General features: G+C 45.3%; 1 protein-coding gene across 1 annotated transcript in view; it reads left to right on the top strand.

The window, feature by feature from the left end:
• Window positions 1–20,739, top strand: part of LOC137519461 (uncharacterized) — a 200,065-nt gene that overhangs the window by 162,351 nt on the left and 16,975 nt on the right. Inside the window, exons 16-19 of the mRNA XM_068238415.1 lie at window positions 1,967–2,038; window positions 4,358–4,402; window positions 10,586–10,618; window positions 13,257–13,346. Of these exons, the coding sequence (XP_068094516.1) occupies window positions 1,967–2,038; window positions 4,358–4,402; window positions 10,586–10,618; window positions 13,257–13,346 (240 nt within the window). The remainder of the gene's footprint in view (window positions 1–1,966; window positions 2,039–4,357; window positions 4,403–10,585; window positions 10,619–13,256; window positions 13,347–20,739) is intronic.

Genomic DNA, 20,739 nt, shown 5'->3' with positions numbered 1-20,739 from the left:
AGGTAGCGGTGCCTCAGGTCCCCTGTGCTTCCCTTAGGTAGCTTTGCCTCAGGACCCCTGTGCTTCCCTTAGGTAGCTGTGCCTCAGGTCCCCTGTGCTTCCCTTAGGTAGCTGTGCCTCAGGTCCCCTGTGCTTTCCTTAGGTAGCTGTGCCTCAGGACCCCTGTGCTTCCCTTAGGTAGCTGTGCCTCAGGACCCCTGTGCTTCCCTTAGGTAGCTGTGCCTCAGGACCCCTGTGCTTCCCTTAGGTAGCTGTGCCTCAGGTCCCCTGTGCTTCCCTTAGGTAGCTGTGCCTCAGGACCCCTGTGCTTCTCTTAGGTAGCTGTGTCTCAGGTCCCCTGTGCTTCCCTTAGGTAGCTGTGTCTCAGGACCCCTGTGCTTCCCTTAGGTAGCTGTGCCTCAGGTCCCCTGTGCTTCCCTTAGGTAGCTGTGTCTCAGGACCCCTGTGCTTCTCTTAGGTAGCTGTGTCTCAGGTCCCCTGTGCTTCCCTTAGGTAGCTGTGCCTCAGGACCCCTGTGCTTCCCTTAGGTAGCTGCGCCTCAGGACCCCTGTGCTTCCCTTAGGTAGCTGTGCCTCAGGACCCCTGTGCTTCCCTTAGGTAGCTTTGCCTCAGGACCCCTGTGCTTCTCTTAGGTAGCTGTGTCTCAGGACCCCTGTGCTTCCCTTAGGTAGCTTTGCCTCAGGACCCCTGTGCTTCCCTTAGGTAGCTGTGTCTCAGGACCCCTGTGCTTCTCTTAGGTAGCTGTGTCTCAGGTCCCCTGTGCTTCCCTTAGATAGCTGTGTCTCAGGACCCATGTGCTTGCCTTAGGTAGCTGTGCCTCAGGACCCCTGTGCTTCTCTTAGGTAGCTGTGTCTCAGGTCCCCTGTGCTTCCCTTGGGTAGCTGTGTCTCAGGACCCCTGTGCTTGCCTTAGGTAGCTGTGTCTCAGGTCCCCTGTGCTTCCCTTAGGTAGCTGTGCCTCAGGGCCCCTGTGCTTCCCTTAGGTAGCTGTGCCTCAGGACCCCTGTGCTTCCCTTAGGTAGCTGTGCCTCAGGACCCCTGTGCTTCCCTTAGGTAGCTGTGCCTCAGGTCCCCTGTGCTTACCTTAGGTAGCTGTGTCTCAGGTCAGGTGTCATCTAACTAATATCAAGTTGAAATGTTGTTCTTTACTGTGGAGAATACCTGGTACCTGGTGCAACAATTCTTCTAGCACCCCCTTGCCCCCCTCTCCCCCACCAGACCCATTTTTAGGGGTGGATGGGTGAACGCCCGGGGAAACAGGGGTGTAGTGGCAGAAGGGGTGCAGCTGTGGGGGGAACGCTGGCAAATATTGTGGCTACCTATATGGAGGGGAGGGGCCACCCCCTGGCAACCTATATGGGAAGGGGAGGGGCCACCCCTTGGCTACTTATATGGGAGGGGCACAATGGCTGTCTATATGGGAGAGGAGAAGAGGGGACACCCCCTGGCTACCTATATGGGAGGGGGGAAAGGGGCCACCCCTTGGCTACCTACAGTATATGGGAGGGGGGAGAGGGGCCACCCCCTGGCTACCTATATAGGAGGAGAGGCTCAACCTGGCTACCTATACGGGATTGGAAGAGAGAAGGCACCCTGGGTGGGGACGGAACACCCTGGCTACCTATATACTCTGGGCGGGGCACTCCCACAATTAGCCTATAAACTGCTCTGCCCCCCCCCCCCCACACACACACACACACACATACATTCTTTCCATCAGGACCATCTCCTCCTTCCCCGGCCTCCCCGATGACTGACAGTCTGTGCAAAGTCTACAGTAAACTTCTGCAACAGGTAATTTTCTTTTCTTTTCATTTCAAAAAAGTTTTTTTTTATTAATGAAAGTTTTAAAGGATGAAAGCATTAAAAAGATCGCACAGAAAACTAATAAATGAGCTCAGAAAATGAAGGGTCTCGGATCTCAGACTTTATTACGCACTGAGTCATTCTTACTGCTTCTTCTGCAGGGGAGCAGGTCGCTCTGCAGAGTGATGCCACGGCATTCCCTTCCGCGGAGGAACTAACGACACCTCTGAAAAGTGAGTTATATCCTCGTATTTTCATTATTTCCCAGGTATGACTGATGCGGCTTTGCTGCAGGAAAACAAGCGCAGGCTCATTACTGTCATAGTGATATTAAAACTGGTGAATATTATGCATGGGCTGAGCACTCAGCGCATTTGTAAAGCAAGTGGCCTGGCTGTAGCTTAGAGAACTCCAACACAGACGCATTCATCATCGTAATGTACGACTCTGTGACATTTAAATCATAATCTATTCATCCCGCCGCTTGGCAGATAAACTTTAGAGGCTTTCTATTTTTTCTATTTCTCGGGTGAGTATCTTGGAATGATTGAATAATATTCAATGCAGTAATTTATAGAGGGCTTGTGTAATCGACAAAAAGGATGAGAAGGCGAGTTTGCAAAACTGGTAAAGCAGACCGGAACTCAGAACTTCCTCTCTGCTCTAAAAGCTAAGCAACAGCATAATAACTATTAAAGAAAAACTGTTCTTTGTGACAGCTGATACAAACCCGACAATAAATCTGCAGTTGAATCTATGTAAGCAGACATTGGGTTAACACCCTGTGTTTACCAATTAGGTGCTCTGCCGAGGCAGCCAGCTGACACAGCCGAGAGATCAAATTACAGTTGTGATTAGTCACAGATGAAGGGGTATTAGACCGACTAAACTCTCTAAATACATACCGGGTGTATTTCTCTATGTTTTCCTTCTGGCCTGTGCAAGAGTTCAGGTCCACTTTAAACTGGGAATGTACTGCCTTTTTCTATTGTTTTCCAATACAACTGGGACAGCCTTTACTCAGCTCCTGCCACTGTCTTACCCAACTCTTACACTCTCCACTGTCTTCTAATGAAACCCCTTACACATGCACAACTTCCTGATAAGGGCTGGTGCCCAACTTACCTATCTTGATAGACCGTCCACATTTGTACTGCACACAGCATGTACATATATTCGGGGGCATGGGTATCTCCTAAAGCTGCCTGAGGAAGGTCGAAGACGTATTTGACCATCTGGTCAAAGAACTTCACCAGGGCTCATTGGTGGAATGAGGGGATGGAGAGAGGACCAGGGGGCTCTATGGAATCCAGAACCTTCCCACTACATAGGGGAGTTTCTAACTATTTTTTTAGCCTGCTTTAGTATTGCATAGATTCAGCACCATGGACAGCACTAAGATTTACACATTATATCACCATAAATTCTGAGCTGATAATGGGTCAGTTCAGAACAAGGGGAAAGAGGTGCCCAAATTGGTATAAAATGCTCTAAAAACAGATAAAATAGGAAAAAACTGAGCTCACCTCAAAAGACGACACGTTCACATAGAATGCGGCTTTCAGTATCTAGTGGCACTTGATTTGGCCTGGGTAAGTGGGCGAGGTCCCACAAGGCACGTTGCCTGAGCTTTACACTAATAAATTCTATGTGAACGTGTCGTCTTTTGAGGTAAGCCACCTCAATTTTTTCTTATTTTATTTGTTTTTGGAGTATTTCCACTCAAATAGATGGTCAGAGTGTAGGTGATTTTTTTCTAGAGAGCGGCCGTCTTTACAGGATCCCTGTTATACCCGAGTGGAGTCAGGTTTGTGTATCTCACCTGCCTGAAGTGGTCGGTTGCCCCCTGTGCAACCCACCTTTGTGAGTTGTTTTCAAATATATTTCATCATCGCTTTCATCCACTCTGTGACTTGCTGCACCATTTGGGCTCCCGTTGTCTCTGTGTTTTTTCGTTCTAGTGTGTTACACTTTAATTCCTTTCAAAAGGCAGCATGAAAAAAAAATTGCTTGAATAACAAAGCCTACTAAGAAGCTATTGCTTTATTATTATTATTTTGTGACCCCCTTTTCTTCATTTCCCTCTCACTCTACTTATAACCTACCAGACCATTTAGGGCTCCTGGTTTCGAAGCAGGTCATTTTGGCGCACGACGCTCAGCGCCGAGTGCTTAATCTAGGCACCCCATAGCAATAATGTTATACTGCGCGGGGCGCGCAAGGATAATTTGGGGATCATGTGATTGCCGGACCCCAAATTACACCCCCCCCCCAAGTTGAGAAGGCTTGGAGGGGAAATAGTATTGAACGCCGCCGGGCATTTGAGCGGCGCCCAGCTCACCGGTGGCTCAACTACACGTACGCTCTGGTTTTCCTTTGCGTTTTTGTTTTAGAAGGGCCCTTGAACTTCTCTCTCTGAAGTTGGGTTCTATTCATTGGGTGTGGTTACATTTTGTGGCTAGAGCCATGTGTTATGTCAGCAAAATCTCCTAAACCTATGTTTGCCGCTATTATTTTATATTTATATTCTTGTACTGTTATTTTATTTTAAGCTTCGACCATCCACCGCAGTACACCGTCACCCGAACCTTCTGCAGGTAAGTGCACACTGTTTATAACTTGTACTTTCGTGACAGTAAAGGAGATGGGTGTGTCCACAAAGTTTCTACGCACCACTTACTATTGAGATAAGATATATATGATCTTTGTAAAAATATGGTTTGGAGCTTTGGACCATCAGGCAAACTAAAGCAGAGGTCCCCAACCTTTTTCAGTCTGAGGACCGCTTTGCACTTTGAACTTTTTCCAGGGATCGGGGGAGGGGTGCTTCATGGTGTGCAGGTGGTCTTCATGGGGGTGTTTGTCTCGGGGGGCTGTGGTGGTTCCCTGAGGGAGTGGGGGGTAGAGTGGTCTGTTGGTAGTAAATGAGTAGGGGGTTAGGGAGGGGGTAGATCACCAGAACCTAAAATTACCCTTACGCACCCTCAGGGGAGGACTGGGACCTTTTGGCCTGGATGGAAAACACAAACTAGAGGCCCGTTTTCACCGCAGCCCAAGCCCAAATGACATCATACACTTGCCCCACATGCTATATGCCAGTAGTCACATGGGAAATACAGTAAGAACACTTGAGGGACAACAGCTGGGGTTTCCGACGTATTCAGAATTTATCATCAGAATTCACCTGCAAGAAGCCCTTTTGGAGTCTAGGGACTGTCTGCAAGCAGTCCTTCTGGAGTCTGACTGTCAAAAACTTTTCAACCTAGACAATACCTTATGTAGCTGTGCACATGCAGTCATTTTAACAATGGTGAGAGACTAGACAGATTTTTTTCCCATGGACCCTGCAGGCAAGCCTCTGCTCTGCATCATGCTGTGTATATTTACCAGCTTGCCCGCCCTCTAACTGCTCTGTAATTGGGCGTTTATTTCTCTCAGCCAGCCTAGTGGTTCACATTGCCTTATACAAAAACATAAAAGCACCAGGCACTGTACCAGCCCTAAATCATTAAAGAGACCCTGAAGCGAGAATAAATCTCGCTTCAGAGCTCATAGTTAGCAGGGGCACGTGTGCCCCTGCTAAACCGCCGCAATAGCGCCGCTAAACGGGGGTCCCTTGACCCCCAAACCCCCCACTGCGACACTTGGTCGCAGACTTGGTCGCTCCTGGAGGCAGGGCTAACGGCTGCAGCCCTGCCTCCAGTCGCGTCTGTCAGCGGCGCAACGCCGCCTCTCCCCAGCCCCTCTCAGTGAAGGAAGACTGAGAGGGGCAGGGGAGAGGCGGAGATACGCGCTGACAGACGCGCGTGGGGCAGGGCTGCGGCGGTTAGCCCTGCCCCAACCAGGAAGCGCCCCCCCGCATTACGGAGGGGATTTGGGGGATTAGAGACCCCCGTTAAGCCGCGGGATAGCGGCGGTTTAGCAGGGGCACACATGCCCCTGCTAACTCTGAGGTCTGAAGCGAGATTTATTCTCGCTTCAGACTCTCTTTAAATGAGAGGCAGCCTGGGGGGAAACATCCCCCTTTCCCCCCTGGCCAGTCCTCCCATGCGCACCCTGCACGGTATACAGCACCTAGTTTTGGCACTTAGTGCTGGGAGCCATGTACCAAAACCACCTGCTTTGTCCTACAGCCCTGTAGCTCCCGGGGACTGCTCCCTCTGGCTATATCAGATTTGGTAGACACAGATTAATAAACTAGCAGCTTGGATAATTGATCAGCAGCAGCTGACCAACTCATTGGCAGCTATTTAGCTCCTAAGAAAGTACACCCAAAATTCTAGTTTCCTTAGAACCTAAATTGGCATATATGTAACATTTTCTGATCATCTGTGACAGGTATGATGTGGTTAATTGGAGGGGATAATAAACCAGGACTGTCTCCGCTGTGACCCTTCTGTAGGAGTTGCGGGTGAAGAATTTCCTCTGTTTGTTCATCTAATCACATCCTCGCACAACAGAGTGTTCCAGCCTTCATAAAACCCGATAGAAAACGGATGACATCCCGTTTAATGGCTGCCATGCCGCGGCTGTGACTCCTGCCTCTCTCCATAAATCAGGAAAAAAGTCTCTGGAAGGAGTAATGTACGGCCATAGACCACCAGAGGCAGGTGGCTAAAAATAGACATAGCTTCCCATGCATGAGCTATTTTTATATGGCTGAGCCCACATATTGCTGTGGGCTTCTCAGAGCTGGTTACTGCAATCTTTGCTCCACGGTATTATGGAATATCTCATATAAAACACGTCTATACCATGTGTGGCATGCATAAGCATTCTCACACTAAGGGGTTGATTCACTATAACAAATAGTGTGCCTTATCAGAGTTAACACACCTTATCAGAGTTAGCATGCCTTATCAGAGTTAATGTGCCTTATCAGAGTAGCATAGCGAGCGCTATGAACTTGTGCCTGCTCATTGGCAATGACGAGAGCTCCACTCGTCCTGCCCTGAGCCCCTGCGGGTCCAGTCACTTTAAAGGAAATTATCCCCACACTTTGATTGGCCCAATAGGCTGCCTGTCACTTGACAGGAAACTTGACAGGAATCCTATTGGGCCAATCAATGTGCGGGGATAATGTCCTTTAAAGTGATTGGACCTGCAAGAGCTCCGGGCAGGACGAGTGGAGCTCTCGTCATTGCCAATTAGCAGGCATACGTTTGTAGCACTCGCTATGCTACTCTGATAAGGCATGTTAACTCTGAAAGGTCATGGTAACTCTGATAAGGTGTGTCAATGCTGATAAGGTGTGGTAACGCTGATAAGACTCGCTATTTGTTATAGTGAATCAACCATTTCGATTTTTTAACATTCTGGAAATAGAACGGGTTTGATTGCGAAGCAGGCGGTTTTAGAGCACGGCGCTCAGCGCCAAGCATATAGCAGCAATGTTATACTGTGCAGGGTGCGTAAGGGTAATTCAGGGTTCCGGTGATCGTCGGACTCCCAATAATAGTATTTACCGCCACAGGGGATTTGAGCGGCAGCAGGGTAAGCCGTCATTCAACTCACCCTGCATCTTCAGCTTTTTCTCCTCTCCCAGGCACATGAGATGTAGGCTCCTCAATGATAGGCTCTCCTAGGAGCATTCCAGTTCCCCATCAGATCCGCTCTTAGTTCAGAGTGGTGATTGGGTCATAGAATTGCAGTCTTTTCATTGGCTGCACTAGGGATAGGTGAGATATAAATAGAAGTGAATATGTGCAAATGTTTCTCAGACTGTCATGAACTTGATAAAAGAGCAGTCACTCTGAAACTTCATTGTTATATATGATAGAGCTGAATAAAAGAAGAATTTGAAGCTACAGTATACATACAACGGTGTCAGCTGCTTTATTCTATTACGCCTAGTGTTCCCTGATAGTAATCTTTGGTTGATGTTACTGTAGCTCCCACTCCTTGCTGTTCCTAGTCCTTGTGTGCTTGTGTGTGGTTGTGGGGTAGCACAGATTGCCTTCTTAGGGTACCGCAAAGGTCACATAACTGCCCCTGCTCCCACAGCTACTGTTGCAGAGGCTTATCTACTGAGGAGAACCCCTTGCAGTAAATGGGGGACCTCCAGCCTTCAATACAGGCCATTGCACATGGTGGTCACATACTTGTGACCAATGGAAAATGGCTGGGGTTTCATCATGGTGGAAGGGAGGGCGGTGTGAATGAAGTGGGTTCCACTAAAATTTTAGAGGGCACTATGGTGTGCTGATGTGTCCCCTATAGAATTGCTTCCACAAGATACTGATCTTTTTCACTGCCAACTGTTGGCAAGACCACACTTCCAGTAGTTCCAGTACTATCCTTTTTAGTCATCTAGTGTCTAAGCTCTTCAGAATTAAATATGGCAGCCCTCTAGATGGTGGATTTTTCAACTCTGGCCAGCAAGGTTAGATAGCAATGTGCATTACTCTAACAACATTACATACGAGCGCAGCACATGACATGAGATGAGATCAAGTGGAGGAAAACTCAGTTCAGGTGTGCTTTAAAGGGTCCCGTGAAACTTTCATTTTGCTGAAGACCTCAGATGGGCACCTAGAATGACATCAACCACTTGTAAAGATTCCAGAATGCTTGGATGAGCCAACCAGACCGTCAAGTGAAGGCGGAAGGTTGTCATACGTTTCCCACTCTAGCCTGAAGCCTATTCTCACATCTCATCCTTTTAATCCCAAGACGTACGGCTGAAAAAACACGGAATAGCTTCAACCAATAAGATCCTGATGTCTTAAAACAAAAGGTTTCTCTTGGCAGAATCACAAAGCGAAAGAGAAAAAGAGAAAACACTTTTTTATAGTGAGAAAAAAAGAACACTTTACTCTTCTGAAGTTGAAAATTTCAGATTTCTAATATTTTCTTTTATCTGTCCGTTTGAAGAATTTTCAAAGACAAAACCAAAACTGGGTGTTTTTTTATATTGCCTTTTGCAATAAAAGCTGCATTAAAAGGAGAGGAAAAGTATGTAAATAATGTTTAATGTATTTGGTTTTACGTCTTTAACCTCTTTCACGCCTAGTTGACCAGATCAGACTTAACCATTTTGGAGAATTTAGATTGAATTTCCAGTGACCTTTTTTAAGGTTTATTAATAAAACAGTATAATCTGAAGCCTGTGGCTTCTCCATTTGACCCTTGAAGAAGGAACACCCGGGTATGTGGCTGAAAACCTCTGGACACCGGCTTAAGCTTTTTCAGACAATTTTGCAACTGATCAACTTTCGCATTGGCAGGCGTTCACAAGTAAGAAACTCCTAGCATTTGGACTGTAAGACGCAGTCTTATAGTCCAAAAAATACAGTATTTATTGACCTGAAGATGTGGTCTTGGTACCGCGAAACTTGTTGTCCAGGTTGTGTTGTTTGTACAAACTATTGAGTTATGGAATGAGTGTATTCCTCAAGACAAGACCTAATACTTGCCCTTTTTTTAAATGGATTTCACATTTTTTAATACATTTGGGTGCCTCAACCCAGTTCTTTGATCAGTATACCCCTGCAGGGGTCATAGGTGTAGGGAATAGTACCTCTGTACATGCGCACATTGTGGTTGCTTGCATGCAACCCTGTTTCATGAGTATCTATATTTCTAGTACCCCCCATACCTTTTTAATAAAATACTATAGTAGATTGGGCTCCTGTTGTCCCTGTTTTTTCCTGTTACCTGCCTCCTAATTGGTTATCATGTTCATGATTCATGTGCTCTCTTGCATCCTGGGCAGGGTCGGATTACCGAGCAGGCAACGCAAGCACTTGATTGGGGCCACAGTCTAAGGGGCCCCACCAGCATGGTCATTCAGCCCTGGTTTCATACCTTTCATGAAGCATAAACCTTCTGGGAAGTGGTCTGCGTCCTTGTTTTGCCCCATATTGCCTCCATTCACAGTGGAAAGCAACCGGAACAGGCCCGATCGCACCCCGGTTTCCTGCTGGAAATAGAGCTCTGCCATAGCCCCCCCTTGCTTGCACAACTCGCCTAGCCTCTGGTGTGCCTGCAGAAGTCAGAAGCTCACTGCCGCATTCTTGCTCGTGGCGGCCTCCCCAACATCCAGCGAGCATGCTCACCTGGCTGTCAGAAGTGCATGGTCGCGCCCACTCAGCATGGATATCACCTCACATGCACTTCTGCCACTGCACAGGCGCCGGGGGCTATGGCAGAGTTCTGTTTCCGGGTCATGGATGCCCACCTGGTGGGGGGGCTTCGGGGCCTGATCTGGACTCTTTCTACAGTAATTGGAGGCAATAAGGGGCAAAACAAGCCTCCCAGAAGAATTTTGCATCATTAAAGGTATTTATTTTTTTCCCTCAGGCACTTCATGAGTCCTAACATTTTTAAAGTGTAGTTGAGGGAGGGGGCCCAAATGGGCAATTTTGCTAAGGGCCCCAATTGCTCTTAATCTGGCTCTGATCCTGGGGGTAACATTGCGGGTACAGCTGGTAGTAGAATGAGCTGAAATGCTAGAAAACAGTTTGTGCTGCAAAGACCCACTATCCTTTGCCATATATCTCAAAGCCTGCTTCATGGTCTGCTGAACCATTAGTGGTTGGTATGGTATGAAATCACATGGTTAATTCCAGTTTGTTTATTTGTTGCATGAACTTTTGCCAATTTTCCAAGTCAATTGAGGCCCATAATCACTGACAACCATCTGGGGAGGGCTTTTTGCAACTAAAGTTTGGAGTTTCTCAATCGTGGTTGTAGAGTCCATGATTACTGCAGTTTATTGCATATACCCCATTCTTATTACAAAAGCAATTATAACTAACATGTCTTATTTCATCTTTTAGGTACCTCTCCACCTCCCAATATAGGACCAACAAGTAAGTGTGATCTCTAGTCTGCCTGTAAATTATCCCTGTAATGAGAACGGTCTATTGCCATTTCAGCTTGTCTGGTTGTGGACAATATTATATGTCACCAAGGAAGCTATAGATCCCTTTCGTGATTATGGCAGGATTAGATTGTGAGCTCCTCAGTGACATTACTTTGTAAAGTGCTGCAGAAAATGGCAGTGCTATATAATTACATATTGACACACACTTTGGTATTGGTTCAATTTGATGGGAGCTGCCAGAAAGATCTCAGTGAGTCACAGCACTTACTATGGGCGATTTACCCCCCCCCCCCAAGAAAAATAAAAATAGCTGCAGTTTCCCCACAAACTGCAATTTGAGTGAAAGCATATTTCCCCACAAAATGCAATCAGATTGGCAGCACCTGTCCCCACAAACTGTAATCAGATTGGCAGCACCTGTCCCCACAAACTGTAATCAGATTGGCAGCACCTGTCCCCACAAACTGTAATCAGATTGGCAGCACCTGTCCCCACAAAATGCAATAAGATCAGCAGCACCTGTCCCCACAAAATGCAATAAGATTGGCAGCACCTGTCCCCACAAAATACAATCAGTTTGGCCGCACAAGTCCCCTCTAAATGCAATCAGATTAGCAGCACAAATCCCCTCAAAATGCAATAAAATTGGCAGCACAAGTCCCCACAAACTGCATTTAGATTGGTAGCACAAGTCCCCACAAACTGCCTTTAGATTGGCAGCGTTGCCCCCCCCCTTCCCTTTTTCTGGCCCCCCCACCCTCTAATATACATTTATGTGGCCAGGAACCGGTAAATATCAATATAATCAACTCACCTGGCAGATGACTCCCCCAGCGCTTATCTCCTCACGTTCGCAGCATCTCCGGTGGCTAAATCTCCCGCCTCACGCTGAGCCAGCCTGTAATGAGTTCCTGGGTGATGCGGTTGGAGTGCGTATCACTCCGCATCATCCCAGCACAGCGCTACAGCCAGCCCAGCATGGGCTAAGATCGCTCCACTGCGCTGCTGCTTTGAGTCTGCGCAGCTTCTGGGACCTTAGAGAGAGCCAGCGGCTGGTGGGCCGCAGCAAGAGGCTTGGTGGGCCGGATGCAGCCCGGGGGCCGCCAGTTGGACAGCGCTGGTTTAAAACAAAATATTCTCCCAGCGCTCAGCCGTACTCCAAAATATACATCATTTGGCAACTTTTCCTTAGAAAATGCAAATAATGTGTCAGTTTTGCCACAAAATACACATAATGTGGCATCACTTCCTATAAAATACACTTTGTGTGCAGCGTTTCCCATAAAATACACATAATGCAGCAGTATGTCCCATAAAATACACATAATGTGCAGCGTTTCCCATAAAATACACATAATGTGCAGCGGTTCTCATAAAATACACATAATGCCACAGTGTTCCCCATAAAGTACACATAATGTGGCAGAGTTTCCCATAAAATACACATAATGTGGCATTGTTTCCCATAAAATACACATAATGCGGCAGCGTTTCCCATAAAATACACATAATGCGGTAGCATTTACCATAAAATACACATAATGCGGTAGCATTTCCCATAAAATACACATAATGCACAGCGTTTCCCGTAAAATACACATAATGCGGCAGCGTTTCCCATAAAATACACATAATGCGGTAGCATTTCCCATAAAATACACATAATGCGGTAGCATTTCCCATAAAATACACATAATGCACAGCGTTTCCCGTAAAATACACATAATGCCACAGTGTTTCTTGTAAAATACACATAATGTGGCAGTGTCTCCCATAAAGTACACATAATGTGGCAGTGTCTCCCATAAAGTACACATAATGTGGCAGTGTCTCCCATAAAATACATACAATGTGCAGCGTTTCCCGTAAAATACACATAATGCCACAGTGTTTCTTGTAAAATACACATAATGTGGCAGTGTCTCCCATAAAGTACACATAATGTGGCAGTGTCTCCCATAAAATACGCATAATATGGCAGTGTCTCACATAAAAAAAATGGGAGTGTTGGGAGTGTAGCAACACTGGAGAGAGGCAAGTTGGCAGTGAAGTCACATGAGAAGCAGCAGGTTGGAAGTGTGGTCACATGGGAGAGGGACAAGTTGGCAGTGTGGTCGCAAGGCAGAGGGGTAGGTTGGGAGTGTGGTCACATGGGGAGGAGCATGTTGAAGAGAGGTCACATGAAAAAGGGGTAGAATGGGAATGTGGTCACATGGGGGTAGGGGTAGGTTGGTAGTGTTACAACATTGGAATGGGCAGGGAAAATCCAGAACTTTAGGCTATCCACTTCCATGACACTTACACTCCTGAAACAGGGGGAGGGGCTGCAGCAGAAAAATCAATGTTAACAGAGAAGCATACATTTTTTTTCTATCATGATTTTCATCTAAATACTTTGACTGGATGCCAGGAAAGGTAAGTAGGCAGGGTAAGTATAGGTAGACTTTAACCAAAGCTGTGCTTGAAATATATCCCTGAGGTGTGGGACTATTGAATTTTGTATTTTAAGAGTAACTGTTTTACAACTTCATAAAAATGTATATTTGGGGAATGAAATAATCAAATGACTTCTGCCATAGACTCCGAAGGACATTGTAATTCATTATGCGAACTTCGATTCACAGGGTCAGGCTTCAAGATAGCGGAGGAAAGTACATTCAATTCCCTGGTGTCCCTGGTGACCGAGAACGAGGTTGGCGAAACCATCGAGCAAGGTGAGCAGATGTCAAAAGCAAAATCTTTATTTTTCATTTAATTCATTTTAACATTAACTTAAAGAGGAACTCCAGTGAAAATAATGTAGTAAAAAAAAAAAAAAGCTTCATTTTCACAATAATTATGCATAAATGATTTATTCAGTGTTTGACCATTGTTAAATCTTTCCTCTCCCTGATTTACATTCTGACATTTATCACATGGTGACATTTTTACTGCTGGCAGGTGATGTCACTGGGAGGAGATGCTGCTTGCTTTTTTGGCAGTTGGAAACAGCTGTAAACAGCTATTTCCCACAATGCAACAGGGGTTCACAGACAGGAAACTGCCAGAACCATGGTCCTCACAGTTTCCTGTGGGAGGGGTTCCACCACAATATCAGCCATACAGAGTCTCCTGATGATCCGTTTGTGAAAAGGAAAAGATTTCTCATGTAAAAGGGGGTATCAGCTACTGATTGGGATGAAGTTCAATTCTTGGTCATGGTTTCTCTTTAAGGTGTACCTGAGGTATAAAAAAAAACAAAAAAAAACTGATGAGTTAAACAATTATATTCATCCTTCTACTCCTAAAAATGACTTTTCAAAGTATTCCAGGGTTTTCCTTTTATGAACAATTATAAAGTAGGTTGAATGTTTTACTGTCTCTTATCAGTGGCAGCCTATTAAGTGTCCCAGAGTTAGAAAAAGGTCAATAGTTCTTGTACTTTATCTCTCCCCTGCCCTCAGAAGCTGTACTCTGCCAGGAAAACTTTCATAGCTGTAATTTGCTTATCAGTGATGTTTACTATATTCACTATACGTGTCTATATTCCCTATATGTTTACTAAATTCCAGACAAGGTACCGACACGACAGAAGCTGTCACTTCCATGCTTAGAAATTAACTCTTTCAGGCAGCAAAATAAAACAAGTAAAAACATCCTGGTTATTAACTTCTTGCCGACCGCTCCACGCTGATTGACGTGAACGAGGTGGCAGCCCCAGGACCACTTCACACTAATTGGCGTGAAGTGTTATGGGCGGAGATTGCAGGGGATTGTGCACGCCGATCCCCGCTTGTATGACGGTGCAAAACGCCGTCCATTTACTCTGTACAGCGCTGTGATCTAAGTGTGACACGGCTGTCCACCTGGGCGACAGAGAAGTGATCCGCTGTCATAGGCTGAAGCCTATGACAGCTGATCATGCTGATTGGCTGGCGGAAGAGGGAGGGAGAATTAAAAAAAAAAGCTAAATTTATTGAAAAAAATAAACAAATAAATGATTTAAAAAATAAATAAATAAACATTGGGGGAGCAATCATAGCCCACCAACTGAAATCTCTGTTGGTGGGCAGAAAAGGGGGAGATCACTTGTGTGCTAGGTTTTACGGCCCTGCAGCGAGGTCTTTAAGGGGAACTTCAGCCTAAACAAACATACTGTTATTAAGTTAAATTAGTTATGTTAATTAGAATAGATAGGTAATATAATCTTTTACCCACTCTGTTTTAAAAGAACAGGCAAATGTTTGATTTCATGGGGGCAGCCATCTTTTTGGTTAAAAGGAGGTGATAGGGAGCATGAGACACAGTTCCAACTGTCCTGTGTCCTGATAACCCCTCCCAGCTGCACACGCTAGGCTTCAAATGTCAAATTCAAAATGTAAAAAAAAAAAATTGCACCAAAACAGCTGAACGAGAGCAACAACATCAGAAATCCCATCATGCTTTGCACAACATAAGGGGAAAACTGCCCGGGCAAAAAATGAGGCTTGTATAAGAGAAACAAAGTTCTGATGCTGTGAAATGGTTAAAGAAACACCAGGCCTTTTCAGTGCTGCTGAGTCGATTTTTAGTCTGGAGGTTCACTTTAAAGCTGCAGTGGCCTAATTATTAAAAAGTGGCCTGGTCACTAGGGGGGTTTAACACCGCGGTCCTCAAGTGGTTAATATGCCTTGCACTCTACATACACATGTTTATCTCACCATGTCACACATCGTGTCGGGTGCACTTTAATTCTGTTGGAAAATGGCTGTTTATTATTACATAAGCATATTGTGTTTTTTCATTTACATTTTTTTAAATGAAATGTATAGTTTTCTATATGTATTTCAAGTACTAAGTTTAGTATTAAAGCAGCGCAGTGCCCCATAGTAGCCGCTATGGTTGCTATGACTACTGCCGCAATTAAAGTCCTGCCCACTGAATCTATGGGCTATCCCATCCTTTCAATAATAAATCAGCCTTAATGGAGAACATTTTGCACAACAATGTGAAAATCCGCTTGGACGTTCAAAATCCAGATTTCCTTTTCCGTAGCAGGCCAGAGCCTGATTGGCTTCCGTGGGACAACACAGCATTCACTTCCTCTGCTCTGACATATTATTTATCTACTGTATATACTCGCATATAAGCCGGCCCGCATATAAGCCGACCCCCCAACTTTTCCCTCAGAAACCAGGAAAAAGTGATTGACCCGCATATTACTCCCCCAAGTGTAGCCCCCCTCACAGTATAAATGCCAGATGTTCCCCCAGTATTAAGTAGCTCCTCTCCCTATATGTCCCCAGTATGAGGAAACAACCCTCCCTATAGCAGCATGTGTTAATGCAAAATCGTGAGTAAGGTGATAGGATGACTGCCGACCTGCTTGCTGCCTGGTTATGGTAGCTTAGGTGAAGGAGAGAGCAGCAGCATCATGTGCAATTTACCTCTCCATCCGCATCGTTTGTCAGCTCAGCAGCACCTAGCTGGGATCCTCTTGCCTCTGTCTGCATCATTTGTACACTTTGTCATGTGCCTGGGATCCCCTTGCCGCTCTCTCCGCATGGCTGTGTCCGCGACATTTGCCGGGGATCCCCTTGGCACTGTGTCCACATGGCTGTGTCCGAGTCATTTGCCGGGGATCCCCTTTCCGCTCTGTTCACATGGCTCTGTACGAGTCATTTGCCGGGGATCCCCTTTGCTGCTTTCTCCACACGGCTGTGTCTGCGTGCGTCATGTGTCAGGATCCCCTTGCCGATCCGTCCCGCTCACTATGTTTTAAGACACCACTAGATGTCCTCATAGATTTGAGACACAAGGATGTGGACAAAGAGGCAGGGGGATTCCTGACACATGACGCGTACAAAGCCTTGCGGATAGAGAGGCAAGGGGATCCCCGGAACTGAGTGAACTAAGTGCGCACAGAAAGGCAAGGGGATCCCCGGAACTGAGCCGATGTGCAAAAAAAGGCAAGCGGATCTCTGGCACTCAGTGTACTAATGGATGCACATGATGCCGCTGCTCTCCCCGCCACTGAAGCCAGCATAACCAGGCAGTTAGCAGGTCAGCAGTCATCCTGTCTCCCTACTTACGATGTTGCAAATGAGGGGGGGGGCACAGACACATCGGGCGGCATGAGCACACACATACTACACAAGTTGACTCGCATATAAGCCGGGACCCCCACTTTTGGGGCACTTTTTTGGGGTCAAAGATTCGGCTTGTATGCGAGTATATACGGTATTAGTGGTGCCTACACTCTATCCCCAATGCTATCAAGGCGTTTTGTATTGACCCGAGGAAGCGGGCTATGACCCGTGAAACGCGTTGTCAGAATGCTTTTTAAAAAAAAAAATTTCTAGAACTGGTGTCTATATCATCTGGAGAGGTAAGCAATTACCTCTCTCATTTTTATTTATAATTTGTTAAAGAAACTCTGAAATAAAACACACATTGGGCGCCTCCATCCTACCCATTACCAGTCAGACCTCCTTTGGAGGTAATAGCTTTGCAGTTTTTCTGGAAAGTCTATCCTACTACAGGAGAGCGACCATCCAGTATCTAGCAGGACCTGGAGTACCGAGTGGGGACTGTTAATTTCCTGCAGGCCTATGCGGTGGCTGCAGGAATTGCAAGACACCGTTGTGAGTATATATCTATATACTATTATCCTTCTTAAAGTGCATGCACACCATACAATTTTTTTAAATATCTGTTCAATTTAAGGATTGCAATCAATTTTTCTGACTGATTGTAACATTTAATAAATATGACCAATGTACCACACACCTATGTTCAATCTTTCCCCAGCTATAATAAAAAAAAGATTGGAAACTCTGAGAAAATTGCTAGGGTGTGTATATTAATAAACTGACAATCTAACACACACCATACAATCTTTAGAAAAATTGAAGAAAAATTTCCAGCATTCTGGATCGATAAAAATTGAAAAAAAAAAAGGGATTTTTCAGTCGAATAAAAAAAAAAAAAAAAGCTTTCGATTTTTCGGGAGATCCGATCATATTTATTGAATTGCTGTAAAATTGGATCATTTTATTGTATCGTGTGTGGCCACCTTTATACCAAACGATGCTGCACCATTGGGCCCCCGGTCTCTCTCTACTTCTCGCATAGTTATTCTTGGTCCCTACAAGACTCATTGGAAAAACCCCCGTAAGCTCTGACAGGCTTCGATTTTCAGTGTTCCTTCAGACATTCTGAAGACAAAAGCAAGAAGTTTTTAAATCAGGATGAAAGGGGCCGGCCCAGTACGATGAAAATGAATGAATTCATACAGTGGTATCGGCAGAGAAGACTAATTCCTGGCAGTCCTCTAAGATTCAATGCCAAGCCAGCAGCTGCGGAGCACCGGAGCCTTAGGGGGGAGTCCAGATGTGGCTGTCATCCCGTATGACGACTCAAGTGTCACATTGACATTACCGTTCCCTGTAAATTCACCGCACTCTAAATATAGCCGAGGACAGACTTATTTCCAAGCAAGGTGAGCAAAGGGGACACAGGAGGATGGGATACACTCTTGTCACTGTCAGGATGAGAGCCTTGGGGAGCCTGTGTGCTTCATAAATGTGCTTAATTGGCAGCTGGTCCGAGATAACGCACTAATCTGCAATGTGCAGAAACGGGAGGCCAGGAATTTACTCAGAAATGAGTTGCCCGAAGCAGGGAGGATGGTGGATAATCTACCAAAGGCAGGAAAATGAGAATGGCTTCATTTTGGCACTTATATTAGCAGGTCCAATGTTGGTGGGCAGTGGCAAAGCTAGAGATTATAGGGCCCCATTGCAAAACTTTCATGGGGTCCTCATATGTAGGCACTTTTATGCAATGCCACCTGTCTGTACCCTATGGATGAGTTAATTGGGCAATTTGCATTCTCATGCAATCAACACTGCACATAGTTAATGAGCACTGAGACAAAGTCAGAATGTGGAGAAACACAAGAAAGTTAATGGTGAATTCCTTAAAGTGGTCTGAAAGTCAGCATTTCCACGTTGCTCTAAAAGATATGCTCACAACTTTAAAGCTACTATCCCAGACATTTTTTTTTTGCAGATCATCACAGAAATGGTTACACAAAGCACTTTGTCCAGCTAGTCAGCTTCAAATCCGCATCCAAACTGGAGATAACAGTATCTTTGTTTACATTCCAGTGTTGTTACATTGTGTGTAACAAGTATAAAACACTCTCTGAGGGCTGGTGCACACCGAGCGGCTTTTTCAGCGTTTCTGCAGCCGCTTGCAGCTGCGGATACGCTTGGTCAATGTATCTCAATGGGGTGTGCACACCAGAGCGGGAGACGTTTTGCTGAAACGCATACTCCCGGGGTGAGGCATTTTTTGGATTGTGGATGCGTTTCTGCCTCAATGTTAAGTATAGGAAAAACGCAAACCGCTCTGAAAAACGGCAGTTCAGAGCGGTTTTGCAGGCGTTTTTGTTACATAAGCTGGTCAGTAACAGCTTTACTGTAACAATATCTGAAATCTACTACACCAAAAACGCTTCACAAAACTGCAAAATGCTAGCTGAAACGCTACAGAAAAATGACAAAAAGCGTTTCAAAATCTGCTAGCATTTTGCGGATCTGCTAGCGGGTTTTGGTGTGCACCAGGCCTGAGAAGCGGTCTCTGCCTCAGGTACACACACAGTTCAGAACAACTCAAAAGAAGATTTTAATATATAATAAAAAACAGTTGGAATAAAATGCAATGGCAGGTTTCAGGGCAAAAAAAAACTACACTTTGGAAACTTGTTATTTGTAGACAGACAATATTATTTTTGCACAAAAGCAAATATGATAACTGTATGAATAATACAAAGTAGAAAAACACATTTTTATTGAATGTTATGTTAGAGTTTCAGACCACTTTAACTATCTCCTGGGCCCCCTATGCTCCAGGGCTCCATAGCAGCTGCTATGGAGCTATTGCCATGCCCCTGTTGGTGGGTAACTTTCAGCATTTTCAGCAAATTTCTAGGGATACCAAAGATTGGTGTTGGTTTGTTTTGGTTTGACCTCAACACACTTCAGTTATTCAGCACCGAATCTGCAGACATGGTCAGGGGAAGTTCATTTACTTGCACTTCATGGTGCGTTTCACTCCGATACTTCCTCCTTTCAAAGCCGAGGAAGGAAGTATCAGAGTAACATGAAACGTGTCGTGAAGCATAAGTGAACTTCCTCTGATGTTGAATGGTGCTGAAGTGTGATGCTTGGGAGAATTTGGAATGATGTTCTGAATTTCGATCATCAACACTGCCAAGGATGAGGAAGTTTGAGTGGCTCACCTTCTCAACCAATGTAGTGCGCTCCCTTGTCCTTCATGGGTGCAGAGGGTGGCTTAGTAGTTCTGAAAGTTCTGAAACAGGCTAAAACTCCAAGCTGTGCCCTTATTTGCTGTGTGTGATGGCAGGGCTGGGGCAGGAAGTGGTGGGCCGAAATTTTGGATATATGAAATTTCGCATCGAAATTCGCAATTATGCATCATAATCGTAATGCGAAATTTCAAAGAAAATCATAATTAATTTCGTATGTAATAGCAATATTTAATAATTTTGCGTAAATTTTTGTGTAACTTTCGCAAAATGTCGCATAATTTCGTGCTGACTTTAGCCATTGCTACCAAAACTGCTAAATATGTTAAGCAGAATAGTGGGTACAAGACAAAAAAAAAACATTTTTCAAAAAGACTTTTTAGTTTTTGAGAAAATGGGTTTTTTGTGAGAATCGATTTTAAAAATGCAAAGAAAATGGTTTTTAAACTGTAATTTTTCTGAGTTTAAAAACCATTTTTTCTTTGCATTTTTAAAATCGATTTTCTCAAAAACTACAAGGTCTTTTTGGAAAATTCTTTTTCTGACTTGTACCCACTATTCTGTTTAAAGGAAACAACCAAGCAATAAAAAACAAAAACAAAATCCACTTACCTGGGGCTTCCTCCAGCCCCTGGCTGCCGTCCTGTGCCCTCGCCGCAGCTCAAGTAGCTCCCGGTGTCCTGCCTTGCAGAAGCCGACCTCGGCTCGCCAGATCGGCTTCCGGGTAAGCTTCATTTTCACTCCACGTGCGGGTCACGTGGTTCGGCCGACGTCATCTGGTCTGTACTGTGCAGGCGCAGAACTGCTGCGCCTGC

The sequence above is a fragment of the Hyperolius riggenbachi genome, chromosome 5 (genome assembly GCF_040937935.1).
Source record: "Hyperolius riggenbachi isolate aHypRig1 chromosome 5, aHypRig1.pri, whole genome shotgun sequence".
Lineage (NCBI taxonomy): Eukaryota > Metazoa > Chordata > Amphibia > Anura > Hyperoliidae > Hyperolius > Hyperolius riggenbachi.
This window is presented reverse-complemented; position numbering and strand designations above follow the sequence as displayed.